This window comes from Peromyscus eremicus, chromosome 23 (assembly GCF_949786415.1).
Source record: "Peromyscus eremicus chromosome 23, PerEre_H2_v1, whole genome shotgun sequence".
NCBI lineage: Eukaryota > Metazoa > Chordata > Mammalia > Rodentia > Cricetidae > Peromyscus > Peromyscus eremicus.
Window position 1 is genome coordinate 43259907 of NC_081438.1, and position 14189 is coordinate 43274095.

At 39.2% G+C, this 14189-nt stretch overlaps 1 protein-coding gene across 1 annotated transcript; it reads right to left on the reverse strand.

The window, feature by feature from the left end:
- Nucleotides 1–7130: 7130 nt before the first annotated feature.
- LOC131898403 (uncharacterized) lies at nucleotides 7131–13258 on the reverse strand. The gene is made up of 2 exons (XM_059249547.1): nucleotides 11511–13258; nucleotides 7131–7194 (listed from the first exon to the last, which is right to left on the reverse strand). The coding sequence occupies exon 1, from the start codon at nucleotides 13051–13053 to the stop codon at nucleotides 11791–11793; it is 1263 nt and encodes a 420-aa protein (XP_059105530.1). The 5' UTR covers nucleotides 13054–13258; the 3' UTR covers nucleotides 7131–7194; nucleotides 11511–11790.
- Nucleotides 13259–14189: the final 931 nt, after the last annotated feature.

Here is a 14189-nt window from a genome sequence, read left to right on the forward strand (position 1 = left end):
GTCAGTCTCTTTGTGATGACTGTCAGTAAACTAATGTTTACCCTGGGCCAAGGTCCTCCAGCCTCAGGCCCCTTTCAGGTTTTGTTTTCTCATTTCCAGGATTTCAGGAATGTAAAGTTAGTTTTTTGGAACCTTTGCTGCCCTTTGCCACTTCAGGAGTCCTGGCTTCCCAAGGCAGTGGAGCTCTCCAGTCTCTGGAGCAGCCTGCAGTGAAGGAGAGGACTGCCCCTCCCCCTGCAGATACTGGAGCCTCTGGCCAGAGCCCAGCACTGAACCCCAGGCAAGTGGCTCGGGAAATGTGGCCTACAGAAGACCCACTCCCCGACCCTGCTCGTGGGGGCCCACGTCCTTCTGACCGAGGCCCAGCCTGTGGACGATGTGAGGCCAGTAGAGGCACCTGGTATGCTGGCCTGGGTCTTCCTGGAGTTAGGTTGCTTGGGAATGCAAATACCGGGATATGGTCACAAGTACCATAAGGGAAAGTTAGGAAGAACTTCAGAGAGAGTTCAAGAGAGTGTAAAATTGTTAGGAGGTAAACAGGTGGGGTTGGTGGGGGACGGGGAGGGTGGTCCCCTGCCGCACTGTGACAGAGCACTGCAACTGGCTTCTAGAGGGCAGATCTACCCACTGAGCTGTACCATCCCTCCCCAAGTGTTACAACCACCACCACCACCACCACCACCACCACCGCACCAGGGGTGGCCAAATCCTAGGTCCTCAGGAACTGCTCCATCAGGAAAGCAGGAACGGCCTTCCACTCCTCCCCCACCTAAAAATTCAGCTGCGGAAAGTAAGAAAGTTTTGTCTGGTTTGAATGCATGAAGGTGGCAACTAAATGCTTATTTCTGAATGTACAAGTCGAGTATGTTCAATATGTACTGGCTGCAGCCCTTATTTACTGCCCAAACTTAAAATTTACTTCTGGATGCTCTGGTCATTGTGCCTGAGATAATAAAGGTCAATAATAATATTAATAATGATATTTTAAATTTATACTATAAGCTCATATCTCAAGATTTATAAGTTGCTTATGAGATATGGTTTAAATCTGTATAATTTATAACAAAATTTGTCTTTCAGTTTATGTCAAAGGGCTTATATTTAAGGTTCCATACATGGGTGTGCGTGTGTGTGTGTGTGTGTGTGTGTGTGTGTGTGTGTGTGTGTGTATGGTACACCTCCTGTTTAAGATATATATATATATACACATATATATATATACATATATGGCTTAAACTTAAATGTTTCTCTCTAAACATATATAAATATGAGCTGGATTTAATTATGCATATATACGCTTATAATTTAGATCCAATTATTATTATTTAAAAAAAACTACTGCTAGTTTCAGATGCTTCACCTTGGTACAATGTTGATACAAATTTACAATTATTCTTAATTTTTTTTTGGTTATTCGAGACAGGGTTTCTCTGGGTAGTTTTACCACTTGTCCTAGATGGATCTCGCTCTGTAGACAGGCTGGCCTTGAACTCACAGATATCAGCCTGGCTCTGCTTCCTGAGTGCTGGGATTAAAGGTATGTGCTACCACCACCCGGCTAGAATTATTCTTGTTGTGGTATACTCATGTATTTTTATTCTTGTTTAAGATATTGTAACCGTACAATATATTCTAGACTACTGAGGGAAACAGCAAGAAAGATTTTGGTAAAAATTTCTATATTGTCTGGGAACAAATAAATAAAAAAATAAAAAAAGAAGCCAGAGGGGATATAAACTGTGTTGGTTAGGGTTTCTCATATCTACAAATACTGAATTTAAAATTTGAATGTACTACATTAATTCTGGTTGATTTTCTTCATTTTAAAAATAGCTAATAATTCTTCACTGCAAAATGTTTATGTTAAACATCCATATATACATATATAGGTATATGGACACATATAAAATTTGGATTTAACCCTATATGTATGAGTATAACTTGGATCCAACTGTGCATATATGTACAAGTAATTGTTGTGTAGAAGAACATGTTTTAAACAGAAGCTATCTTTCACTAAGGTTAATCTATTCAGATTAACAAAAGGTAATTTAGGGATTTACACCTGAGTACTTGTGTCTTTGCCAAGTGTTCAACAGAAAGCTTCTAGAGAATGTAAATAGAGGGCTATATGTGTTTAATAAATAAGATATTTGATAAATATTAAAGCTACACCTCAATGCTTTTATACACAAGAATGTACCTTGCTCTGGCAGCTAAACTTTGTAATTTAAGAGTCATCCAGATGGCCTGGCGGTGGTGGCGCACGCCTTTAATCCCAGCACTCGGGAGGCAGAGCCAGGCGGATCTCTGTGAGTTCGAGGCCAGCCTGGTCTCCAAAGCGAGTTCCAGGAAAGGCGCAAAGCTACACAGAGAAACCCTGTCTCGAAAAACCAAAAAAAAAAAAAAAAAGAGTCATCCAGATGATAAGACGATAATGGTTTTAAAAACATAAAGGATCGCCGGGCGGTGGTGGCTCACACCTTTAATCCCAGCACTCGGGACGCAGAGGCAGGCGGTACTCTGTGAGTTCAAGGCCAGCCTGGGCTACAGAGTGAGTTCCAGGACAGGTTCCAAAGCTACACAAAGAAACTCTGTCTCGAAAAAAACAAAAAAACAAAAAAAAACAAAACAAAGGATCATAAAAAACAACTAAAGATTACAAATGTATGAAAGGGCTAGAGTTCCAAAGAGAGTCCAGTTGCAATGATGTATCTTAACAGTTTTAGAAATGCTAGGCCCAAAGAAATGATCTAAGCTCTAAATAAAAGAAAGTACTTTATTTTTTGATATTGCAAAAAGACCTCTGAGAGATCTTAAGCCTTTTATGAACAGTTTTCAAAATATTTAAATTTATAAGACTATGGGACATTTTCAGTTTATAAAATGCTCTATATTGTTAGTATTTGGACTTAAAATAAAAGGCTAGGGTTGGGGATTTAGATCAGTGATAGAGTGCTTGCCTAGCAAGCTCAAGGCCCTGGGTTCGATCCTCAGCTCCAAAATAAATAAATAAATAAATAAATAAATAAAATAAAATAAAAGGCTAAAAATTAGAGTTTCAACCATAAGCACCAAATACTAACCAGAAATTGGAATGTTCATTTCTTAAGTTTGTTTGTAACCCTTTATTGCTTCCTTGAGCAGCTTGTTTGGGGCCTGCTGTTTGATATAGGGATGGGCCTAGTGGCTAGTTGTAAATCAAGAGTGTCTCTTTGTAATGGTTTGAAGCCAAATATCTGGACAATCCTGTTGAATAAATATATATTGTAACATCCTACTCTCTAACAGTCCTGGTTAATGAAAGGGAAAAACCAGTAGCCCTCTTGAGAGATGCTCCCTCCCCTGCTCTCGTTTAAAGATATTTGCTGACCAGCAGTTTTAGAACTGACCAGAAATTGAACTCATGGGAAGATAAGGCTGAAACAATAAATCTATATATCCTGGACTTGGCAAAACAGGATATGAGGAGTAATGGACTCAACTGACCAGAAATTGAGCTCATGTGAAAATAGGACTGGAACGATAAATCTGAATGTATATATCTTGGGCTCAGCAAAAACAGGACATAGGGAGTAAAAAAAAATTATGTCTCTCTAGATATTCTGCATCCTGTTAGCCATTAGTAACCTCATGCTTATAGTTCAGCCAGTAACTTCAAAGAACTACCTCACCCCTAGCCCCCAAAATGGTTACAATCCCGAGATATATAACCCTCTGCACATAAATCTTTCCTATATAAAGCCCTTGAAGTGAGTGCTTGGGACCTCCCCTCTTTCACCTGCAGTAAATGTGGTGTCAAGGGAGGTCCCTGCCTAGGCTGGAATAAATGAAACCTAGTGTTTTTGCATTGTGAGTTGGCTCCTTGGTGGTCTGGTTAGGGGCTCATGCATCGGCATTATAGTTAACATACTACTTATCTTTGAGGTGTTTTAGAGGGAGCTTTTGCTCAACTAAATTTTACCTTGTCTGCTTTATTATCTCCTAAGCTTGGTAAATCCTTTATATAACCAATTCTACTCTTCTATATCGCAGCTTAGTAGTGGAGTGCTACCCAACACATGAGATTTTTTTTTTTTTACAACATCCACAAATTTAACTATAAATGTATTTTACATGTAAAGTTTAAATGCAAAGTCCTGAATGTCTAAAAGCTACTGGAGAAACTAGGCCTCTCCAAATTTGGCAGCCTGCCTTCCATGGATGCACCAAAAGCATGTTGATCTTGAGTACAAAGATGTTTCTACAGGCAGCTCTCTGCTTCCAGTGCTCTGTGCAGATGCAGCCCACAACAAAGTTATTCAGAGGCAGGCACCTGTGCCCAGGGAGGTGCAAAGACCTCATGGCACCTCACTGGACACTGAATCTGGCCACAGGATTCCACTAAGCCCCAGGGAAGACCAGCCACATCTGTCCACACCAGTTTCCCTTCCCCATCTGGGGACAGAAGACCCTCACTCTCCATCTAGTGGCTTCCCAGTTCACCTAGGCTCCCTTCACAGCTCCCTGCAGCAGTGCTCACAGAACAGCACGTGGTACCATTGGTGCCGCCTGTTCTGCTACAAAGCCAAGCCTGCTGCAGGGCACTCAGAAGAGCCCTGCACCACTTCTCACTGGCAGGTCAGACTGGAGTCACTAATTGGCTTCTGAGGCCTGAATGACAAGAGTACCTCCCTGAGGATTACAGTGTGCTTACAGAACACAGCAGAGTGGTTTATGGCCCAGTTCTGCATTTCAATGGCACTTCCCCGTGGCCCTCACCCCCCCAACCCCCCCACCCCCGTCCCCCACCCCATCCCACTTCAATAGCTGACCCTGTTACCTTCCTGCACTCTATAGGCACTTCCCCTTCTTCCTCCTAGACACATGTGGTTAGCTTGTACAGCCCATTGTACAATGTGAAGTGGAGTGAGTTCCCTCTCCCCCAGGTGGAAGAGTGTCCAGAATATTAACAATTAAAGAGAGATTTTTAGGACACAACAGATGGTGTTTGTTCTTGCCTTCACATTGAGGACAGGTGAACTGAAGTACTTTTTCCCTAGTTGTCATGGGGACTTCAGAAAACCAGGAGAGAAAAGCAAAAAACAAGATCATAAACAAGATGATAAGTCCTCCCACCAGAAGGCTGGATGATGGCTCCATTGCTTTAGGAGTGAAGGGTTTGTTATGCCTGCATCTTGAGTCCCCCCAAGCAGAACTCCAAGGAGCTGAATTCTGATGCAAAAACAAAAGGTTTCTTTATTCAAGCCAAGCCTGGGCAGGGACTTCCTCTGACACTCTATTACCATGAGTGAGAGAGGAAGCCCTGAGGACTAATTACAAGGGGTTTATATTAGGAAAAGTTAACATGCAGTGGATTACATATCTTTGGACAAGGGAGCTGGGGTGAGGTAGTTCTTTGAAGTTACTGGCTGAACTATAAGCATGAAATTAGTCATGGCTGACAGGATGCAGGGTATGTGCAGAAACATAAATTTTTTACTCCCGGTATCCTGTTTTGCTGAGTCCAGGATATACACATTTAAGTTTGTTTTTGCAGCCCTATTTTCACATGAGTTCAATCTCCGGTAGGCTCTAAATTACTGGTCAGCTTCTAGGTTCATTTATAGATCAGCAGAAACCTCCAGATAGGGGGTGGACTCTCAAGAGGGATACTCATATTTCTCCTTCAGGTCCAGGAATACAGCAATATAAAATTATAAGCTTAAGAGATTAAAAACTGACAATCATTAGCTCTAAAGGTTAACTCTTAACAATGGCTGTCGACTTTACAGCCATCTCCTCTGGCAACAGCCAGGGGTTAACTTTTAACCCCCTTGCCCCTTATAGCCAACAACTGCCTGGACCAAAGTTAACTTTTTTTTTTTTTTTTTTTTTTGGTTTTTCGAGACAGGGTTTCTGTAGCGAGCACATACCCCAGTTACGGGGGAGGAATAATCACTCTTGATTCAGACTTGGTATAACACTCATTTATTCACACAGTAAGATTACAAGCAATATTCATCCTGTCTTCCAAATGGAAGCAGGAGTACCTCTCCGGGTATACAGGTCCGGACTCGCCACGTCTGTTCCTCTGGATCTTGGGTCAGCCTTCCTCAGGTCAGCCACGTCTGCACTGGGGACAGGATCTCACGTCTCTGGCAGAGGAGAGTCGTCTCGCGCGAGGGCCTGACGAGCTCTGTTGGTTGGGTCTGAGGCTTCATCTTTTATATTCTTTCCTGGCTAGGTTTCTAGTCTTATCCCTACATCCACACATAGTCTATAGCTTATCACTACTCCATTTGTGGTTTACTTACATCATTCTATTGCTTATCACTCCTGACCAGGGTTGTTCATCCTAGGCCTTACATGTGTTCCTTACATTCCATCCCCTGATGCCTGAGATGTCTTCAACATAAAAGGCATCACATGAGGTCGCAGCCTGGGAATTTACAATATATTATCCTAATTTGTTAATCCTAGCATTCTTATCCTTCTCATTCTGGGTGGTTTATTTTTATGTTTTTTCTCTATATATGCATTATATAACTTCAACCAAGTGCTATAAGCTGCAAATTCTTTTAACACATCTATAACAAAATCTCTACACAATATTCTAGTACATATGCTTTGTAAATACATTGGTTCTCCTGTTTCCCACTGTGGGTCATTCAGGAAATCTTTATCAATGCTTATTATTGCTTCATCAGGATTATGTTTTAGCCATGTTCTATATGTTTCATATAGTCTGTGATTACCGCAGCCCACATATGCTGCAGCTAAAGCGGTGCTTATATGTAGGGCTGCATCCATGTTATTTCTGTGTATTTTATACATTCCATTCACCCTATATATACTAGATTGCACGGTTCCATAATATCTCATGTATCCATCTCCAATTAATCTCATATCATGTATACCTCTTTCTATTGTCAAGTGGAACATTAAGTGCATCAAGAGCATTGGGAGGTTGTCTACCTCACCTGGTTCTGATAGGTAGAACATTGCATATTTATGGGTGCAGTATTTGCATCCCTGTATCGTTTCTGCCATAGATAATATACCTATTCTATAGAAAATATCAGACAATGGTTCCATATATTTTTGGTATGTGGTATATAGTAAATTACTCATTCCATTTTTGCTAAGTAAATCGAAGCGTCTGCCTGACGGATTCCAAAGTGGGTTTCCTGTTACTTGATTCCTGTAAGACATCTTAAGCATGGAGTTATTATCAAGCATTTGATTTTTTTCAGACAAACATAAAGCAATACTTATCCCTAAAATTACTAAAAACCAAAAGGTTGCTAACTTTATCCAGTGCCACCATGTGTAAATTGGTGTACATATTAGATCTAATCTGACTAATCTGCCTAAATAATCCCAAAAGCTGCATTTCTGCATCTGTTTTGCCCAGTCCTTGTGTATGTATGTATTTGTTCTTAACAGATTCACTAGATTGTACGTTTGTGCTTGTGATGTATGTATGGCTGCATCTTGTTCTTTAATTTTGTTGTGTATGGATTCTAGTTGTTTCTGATTGAAATTTGCAATGTGTTGTAACTCCATTGCTTGTTTTACAAATGTTTGGTGATGTTCTAATTCTGTTGGGTCATTAAATAAGTGTGAGCCATCAAAATAATGTTTTTCTTCTAGTGTTAATGTGGTCACTCTTTGTTTGGTTATGTTTTTACCATCATAATTAGTGAAATTCATTTGTAGGATGCTACAGTTGTGTACCATATAGCATCCTGATTCTGTAATATTGAATGTTGTGATATCATCATTCATTGTGGTTTCATTAAGATTTATGCAGCTAACTAAAGTAGGTAAATATTTAGCACATATCAAGAAAGTGTAATCTCCTGCATCTTCTAGTGACTGTGTGATAGTAGTTACTGCTAATTGACTAGTTTCAAGCGTGCTTTCTGGTAGATGTGGATAAACGTATGTATTTGCTCCTAATGATATGGAGTCTTCTAATGGTATGTACACTGGTGTGTCATTCATATTGGTCCATAAGTAATGGTCTATGGGTACTAAGTATTGGTGGTTCCATTCTGATATTCCTGTTCTTTCAGTATATAGCTGTGGTATTGCCTTGGAATGATATGCTGAAAATGAATTTTGTAAGAAAATCTATACTAAATGTATATTGCATAATCCATCTGTACATGAGCTTTCATATTCAGGGTTTAGTATACTTTGATATTCTCTTGTTCTTCTCCCTAACCCTGTGCTAAATAAACTATTTAATTCATTATTCATATTACTGACTTGAGTTCGATACATTTGACACATCATCATGTTATGGTTAGTATTAATAAGTTTTGCTTGATAGGAGAATTGCTCCTTATAAAGGTCTTGTGACATTTTTATCTCGCCTTGCATAGTTTGTATTAGTGTATGCATGCCATCTATAGAATTTGATATAGCTGCTAAAGCTTCTGCTGTTTTCTTATTTACTTCTTGTATGTGGTATATTTCTGCCTTTATTGGTTCTATCATTGCTGCTGATACTCCTCCACCCATTATCCCACCTAAAATTGCTCCTGCCATAAAGGCTGCTACTGCCATTGCTTGTAGTGGTTTTCTTCCTACTCTTGTCGGTGATGAGTAGTCTAAATCGAATCTAAAATTCACATCACTACAATATTCTATAGGTGGTTTCAGTGCTGTCAAGTCTATTGTAATTTCAATTTTTCTAATCCTAGGGTATAAAACTAATTTAGCTGGACTTTTTAGGTCTGGTATAATAGCTGGTGCCTTGACTACTGTTGGGTTTCCTTCTGGTGGTATTAGGTATCCTTTTGGAAAATGAGCTGTATATAATCCAATATTTTCTTTATTTGGTCTGGTCATATTTCCTCTAAATATAATTAATGGTGTGTTGGAATGTTTGCTGAGAAAATCCTTATTTCTTGATATCGGGAGATAGTATATTTTATCCCAATATTGTGTATGTGATTTCATCGATCCTCTAGGTTTGTGTGCTACCCATTCAGCCTTATTCCATTCTTTATATTGTGGATTTGGCATTAACATGTAGAAATAATATGGGAGATTATGGTGCTGTAATTCAATTACTCTATCCATTTCATAATCCAAAGTTTGCCAAAAACTCCCTGATCTAGTTATCCCATTTTTATAATGTACCATTAGGTCATCTGGATCCATAACCTTATTGATTCTCATAGCCTTTGCCATTTGTACATATGGTGGGATATATTCTACCTCCCTTATACCTGTGAAATTGTATGCCCTTTGTTCAATTGCCCTATTAAATATGAAAATATTTTTTGCTGCTACTTCATCTGTAGTAACATTGGCACTGACTTCCCAGGGTATGGGCATGTCCAGTAAGTCTTTAGATTCATGAAACCAGCAAATTGATATCTTACTGCCACCTAGCATGTTATGTATTTTATGTTTTGGTTCATGTATCATGCCTATGGTTAATATTGGTGTGCTGTCAAATTTTGCTAATGACATATGTTTGTTTATTATGGTAATTTTACCATATATATTCAAATTTATTATTGTGGTTGCTTTATTTGTGGTACAGTTAGTCCATACCGCTGTATTATTTGTTTCGGTAAAGCATGATAATTTGTTTCTCAGGCTTGTGGCACCTCGTGCTAGTGATTTTGCTAAGGTTAGGTTAAAAAGTCCCAAATTACTTGCTTGCGTAAAATATGTTGGATATGACTGTTGGTCATCATTAAATCTCATTATTGCCTGGACCTGTTTAGTAGCTGTTATATTTGCAGTACTGTCCGCAAAAATTCCTAGCCATGGTATTTCCTGGCCTATTGTATCTGTGATTGCTATTAGATCTTGTACTGACCTTGATGTTCTTCCAGTAAATAAAGGTCCTACATGTAGGTCCACTATGGTTTTCGTATTGTTGTTTTGTCTAATGTTTGTGTTTGCTTCGGACATGTTGATACATGCATATGCAAAAGAGTGTTTTTCCCTGTGTAATGTGGAATTTACTGTAAGTATGCAGATGTGTGTTGTGGTGTCTGTGTTGCAATCATATTTAGGTTTCATTGTGTGTCTCATTGAAGCCCAAGGTTGTTGTATAATATCTGTAAGTATGATTGGGAATCTCCAATGTTCTACTCCTAATTGCAGTATTTTTGTCCAGTCATCCCATTTCCATTCCTTTCCTTTTACTGATGGGTTATCTGTGCTATATAATACAGAGAAGTTACCATAGAATGGTAAATTGGGATAGTCTGCTACGCATAACCAGTTAGTATTATTTTGTCCTGGTACATCTAGCTTATGTTTTTTAATGTATCTCCATAAGTTATTAGGACATCTATTTCCCCAGGGTTTGGGTAATGGTATTATTCCAGATACTACTGGCCATGGTTTTACCATTTCACCATCATTGCATACTGTCCAATTCATAGGGTTGCATGGGTTTATAGGTGTTGTAGTTACTTTAGGTGTCATTGAATATGTACTAGTAGGGTAATCACCATCATAGTAATCATCATTGTGATTATATACTTGTTCTTCCCACCTTTCTGATATCTTATTATACAGCATACCTATCTCCTCCATTTGTTGTGCTATTACTGGTTCGAAATATTGTCTCACAAAGGAGCTATTCATGCCTAGTTCACAGTCAAATTCTGGTTCTGTCTCTATTCCCATTGTATTGGTCCTATAGTGTGAGTTTACCCTTAATGTGTTTGTTCTGATATGTGAATTCTTTGTCCAATACATGTTGTATATGGCTGCGTGATTGGTAATGTTGGTCCATAATTCATTGTAATGGCATTTTAATGGGTTCTGTTCATGTATGTTGGTGTTAACATCATCCCCTGATTCTAACATATATTCTTTGGATGGTATATGCTAAGTGCCATTCTATATTGATCACAACCCTTATACCAGGCATATGTTAAACATGCTGCATATTTTTGCCAAAAACTATGTGTTTTTCCTATATAATGTGTAAATCTTCTCTCTGCTGACCAATATAGTGGTAATTTGCCTTCTAGATCATAAATTGTTGGAGTAGCAATGGTATTCTGTTTCCTAGTGCCCACTTGTATAACATGTGGCATGGTGGTGGGTCTGTTTGTTGTGGGTGTACTGTCCAATAGGGCTGGCATTGGTATGCTGTTATTGCCATCACATCTGCTAACCTGAGGCAGAAAAATGAGCACACAGAGGCCCCAATAGCATATAGCTTGCTTGCCTTTAGTGTGTACATCACCTTTGCTATTCTTATTGCCTCCTGTGCAGATAGTGTATCCAGCATACCGTGAAGTTGGCTGCTCTGGATGCTGCAGAAGCGTATCCAGGATTGGTATTGTTGACTATGTTGTATGAGTAGCTTCTTTGGTAAATGATGTTACAGAAGGGAAAAACAAATTCTAAGATTGGCAGTACTATGTATACTGCAATAGCTATTAGCCAAATCATCAGGAGGGTTGCCCTTATGAATATCACCTCCCTGACACACATTTATGCTATATCCTCCAGCCTGGCTAATTTCAAGTCCTTTTTACCTTGAGTTATCCACACGTTGTTTCCTGTTCCTGGTGCTATTATTTCTGCTGGGGATAATTTGTTATTCTTCCGGTTCCTGTAAAGGCAATTAGGATTCCTTATTACTTCTCTATCTATAACTGTAGGATAATCTATTGTATGTTGTTTTTGTATAGCTTCTTCTATTGGTGACTTCCTATTTATTCTGGGTCTGGTATTCAATTCATAAGTTGCTATTTTTATTGCTAATGACAGTGGCATTCCCTTATGCATCTCTAGCTGTTTTTTAATCATTCCGTTTCATCTTTCTATTGCTCCGGCTGCTGTCGGTGTATAGGCTCTATGGAAGTCCCATTGAATGTTTAAGTTTCTAGCCATTCTTTGTGTTTTGGCTCCTGTGAAATGAGTTCCTTGGTCTGATTGTATTATATCTGGTGTTCCATATGCTGCACACCATCCCCAGACTGTAAGTATCGTTGTGTTTTGATCTGGGTGTGTGCTTTCTCGGGCCATCCCGAGACCTGTCGTTATGTCTACTAGGGTACAGCAATATTTTCCCTTGAAGCTGTTTAACGGTCCTATGAAGTCTATTTGTAGGATTCTATTAAAATCCATTCGGTGTCCTATTATCCCTTGGTAATTGTGTGTTAATCTTGTCATAGCCTTTGGGCAATTGTTGCAACTATTGATTGCTTTCCTTATTGTCTGCCATGTTATCTTAAGATTTCTTTTATCGAACCAACTTTTTAGTGCATGTGTACCTATATGTCCTAACTGCTCATGGATTTTCAGTATCTCTTCTGTACTTATAGGTATGTCCTTAGTTGATGGTCTTACCTGTATCCATTCTCTCTGTATTTTACCTTTTCCTGTTTCTGGATCAATGTTTGCCTTCCATGTACCTTTTAATTTTATACTTAATGCTGAAGCTAGTTTGTCTACTACTTCATTGTTTTTACTTGTCTCATCCTGTTTCTTGGTATGTGCATCGACATGGTATACTATGATTTTGATTAGTCTGCTTGCTGCATCCAATTCCTGCCATGCTGCCTTTGACCATATGTCTTTACCATTAATTTTCCATCCATTATTTCTCCATTTACCTGACCATACTGCTATGCCATTTGCCACACACCATGAATCGGTGTATAAATAAATTTGTTTATAATTGTCCTTTATAGTTTGTCTTATCGCCAATAGTGCGGCTATAACTTCTGCATGTTGGGCTGATTTATCAGTGCCCTGGTCTGTAATGACCATTCCATCCCCAGGTCTATAGGCGGCTGCTTTCCATCTCACTTTGTTGTTCACCGTAGTTGCTGATCCATCAGTGAACCAGGCATTAACCAGGGAGGGATCATACTCTCTAGTCCCCCAATGGCCCATTGGTACCTGTTTCTGGGGAGGGGTTGAGGTTGGGAAAATGTATCCCTCTGGAGTCATGGGCCTGTTGGACTGAAGTATCGACTCCGATACCGCTGGTACCGACCCCTTTGCTGACAGAGGTGTTGATCGAAGGAACTCCTGAAGGTACCATTTCCATTGAAGTACCTTTCCTTCCATGGGTAGTCCAGCCCATGCCTCTCCTGGTGCCTTTACCCAGTCCAAAATGGGTATATGTGACCAGAGAGTCACATGGTTCTCTTTGAGCAGTGAGTGGATTGTCCTGAATGCCTCGTAGGCTGTCCATATGGTTCTTTCGAACAGCGAATATTTGTTCTCTGACCATGGGAATTTCTTGCAGTAGAAGCCTATTGGTGTTTCCCTGTCTTTAATTTTTGAAAATATATTCCAATTACCATAGCCCTGCATATACAAGATGTCCACAAATACATGGTCACCGGGCTGTATATAATATAGGTGGCTGTACTGGTTTATATATTCCAGTATCAGTTTAATGGCATTTTCGCAGTTTTGGTCCCATTCAAAATCCTGTGCTTTCTTTGTTATTTTATATAAAGGCTGTAATATGATCTGTAGGTATGGGATATGTTGCCTCCAATATGCAAATAGGCCAATTAGATGTTGTACCTCAGTTTTATTCTGGGGTCGCTTAATTTGTTTTAATTTATCTATTACTGTTTCGGGTATTGTTGGTCCTTCTGTAGTCCAATGTACCCCTAAGAATTTTACTTCTGTTCCTGCTTTATTTACTTTTTCTAGGTTTATAGTCCATCCTTCATTTCTTAAATGTTGAATTAGTTTCTCTAATGTACTTTGTACTTTTTCAATGGCTTGTCCTACTATCATTATATCATCTACATAGGTATATATGTTACATTCTGATTCTGGTTCGAAGTTCTTTAATGTAGTTGTTAAGGTGTTGTGTGCAATAATAGGACTGTTCAAATACCCTTGAGGGAGTCTCAAGAATTGATATTGCTGTCCTTGCCATGTAAATGTAGTAAGTTCCCTAGATGTTGGGTGTAATGGGATTCCAAAGAACATATCACTTAAGTCTATAGTTGCCATTGCCTTTGGAGCTGAATTTTTAATTCTAAGAAAGATGTCTTCCACATCAGGAAGTTGTCCTAGAAGTTTGGGTGTTTTTTCATTTACTCTCCTGAAGTCAACTGTAAATCTCCATTTGCCATTAGGTTTCAACACCGGCCATACCGGGCTGTTATAATTAAATGATTGAGATTTCTCTATAATGCCTTCTTTTAGCAAAGTTTGTATAGTCTCTGTTATTTCCTTAA

Bases quoted from the DNA above. Each gene is read 5' to 3' on its own strand.
- LOC131898403 (XM_059249547.1), bottom strand. From the start codon at position 13,053: ATGGAAGGAAAGGTACTTCAATGGAAATGGTACCTTCAGGAGTTCCTT.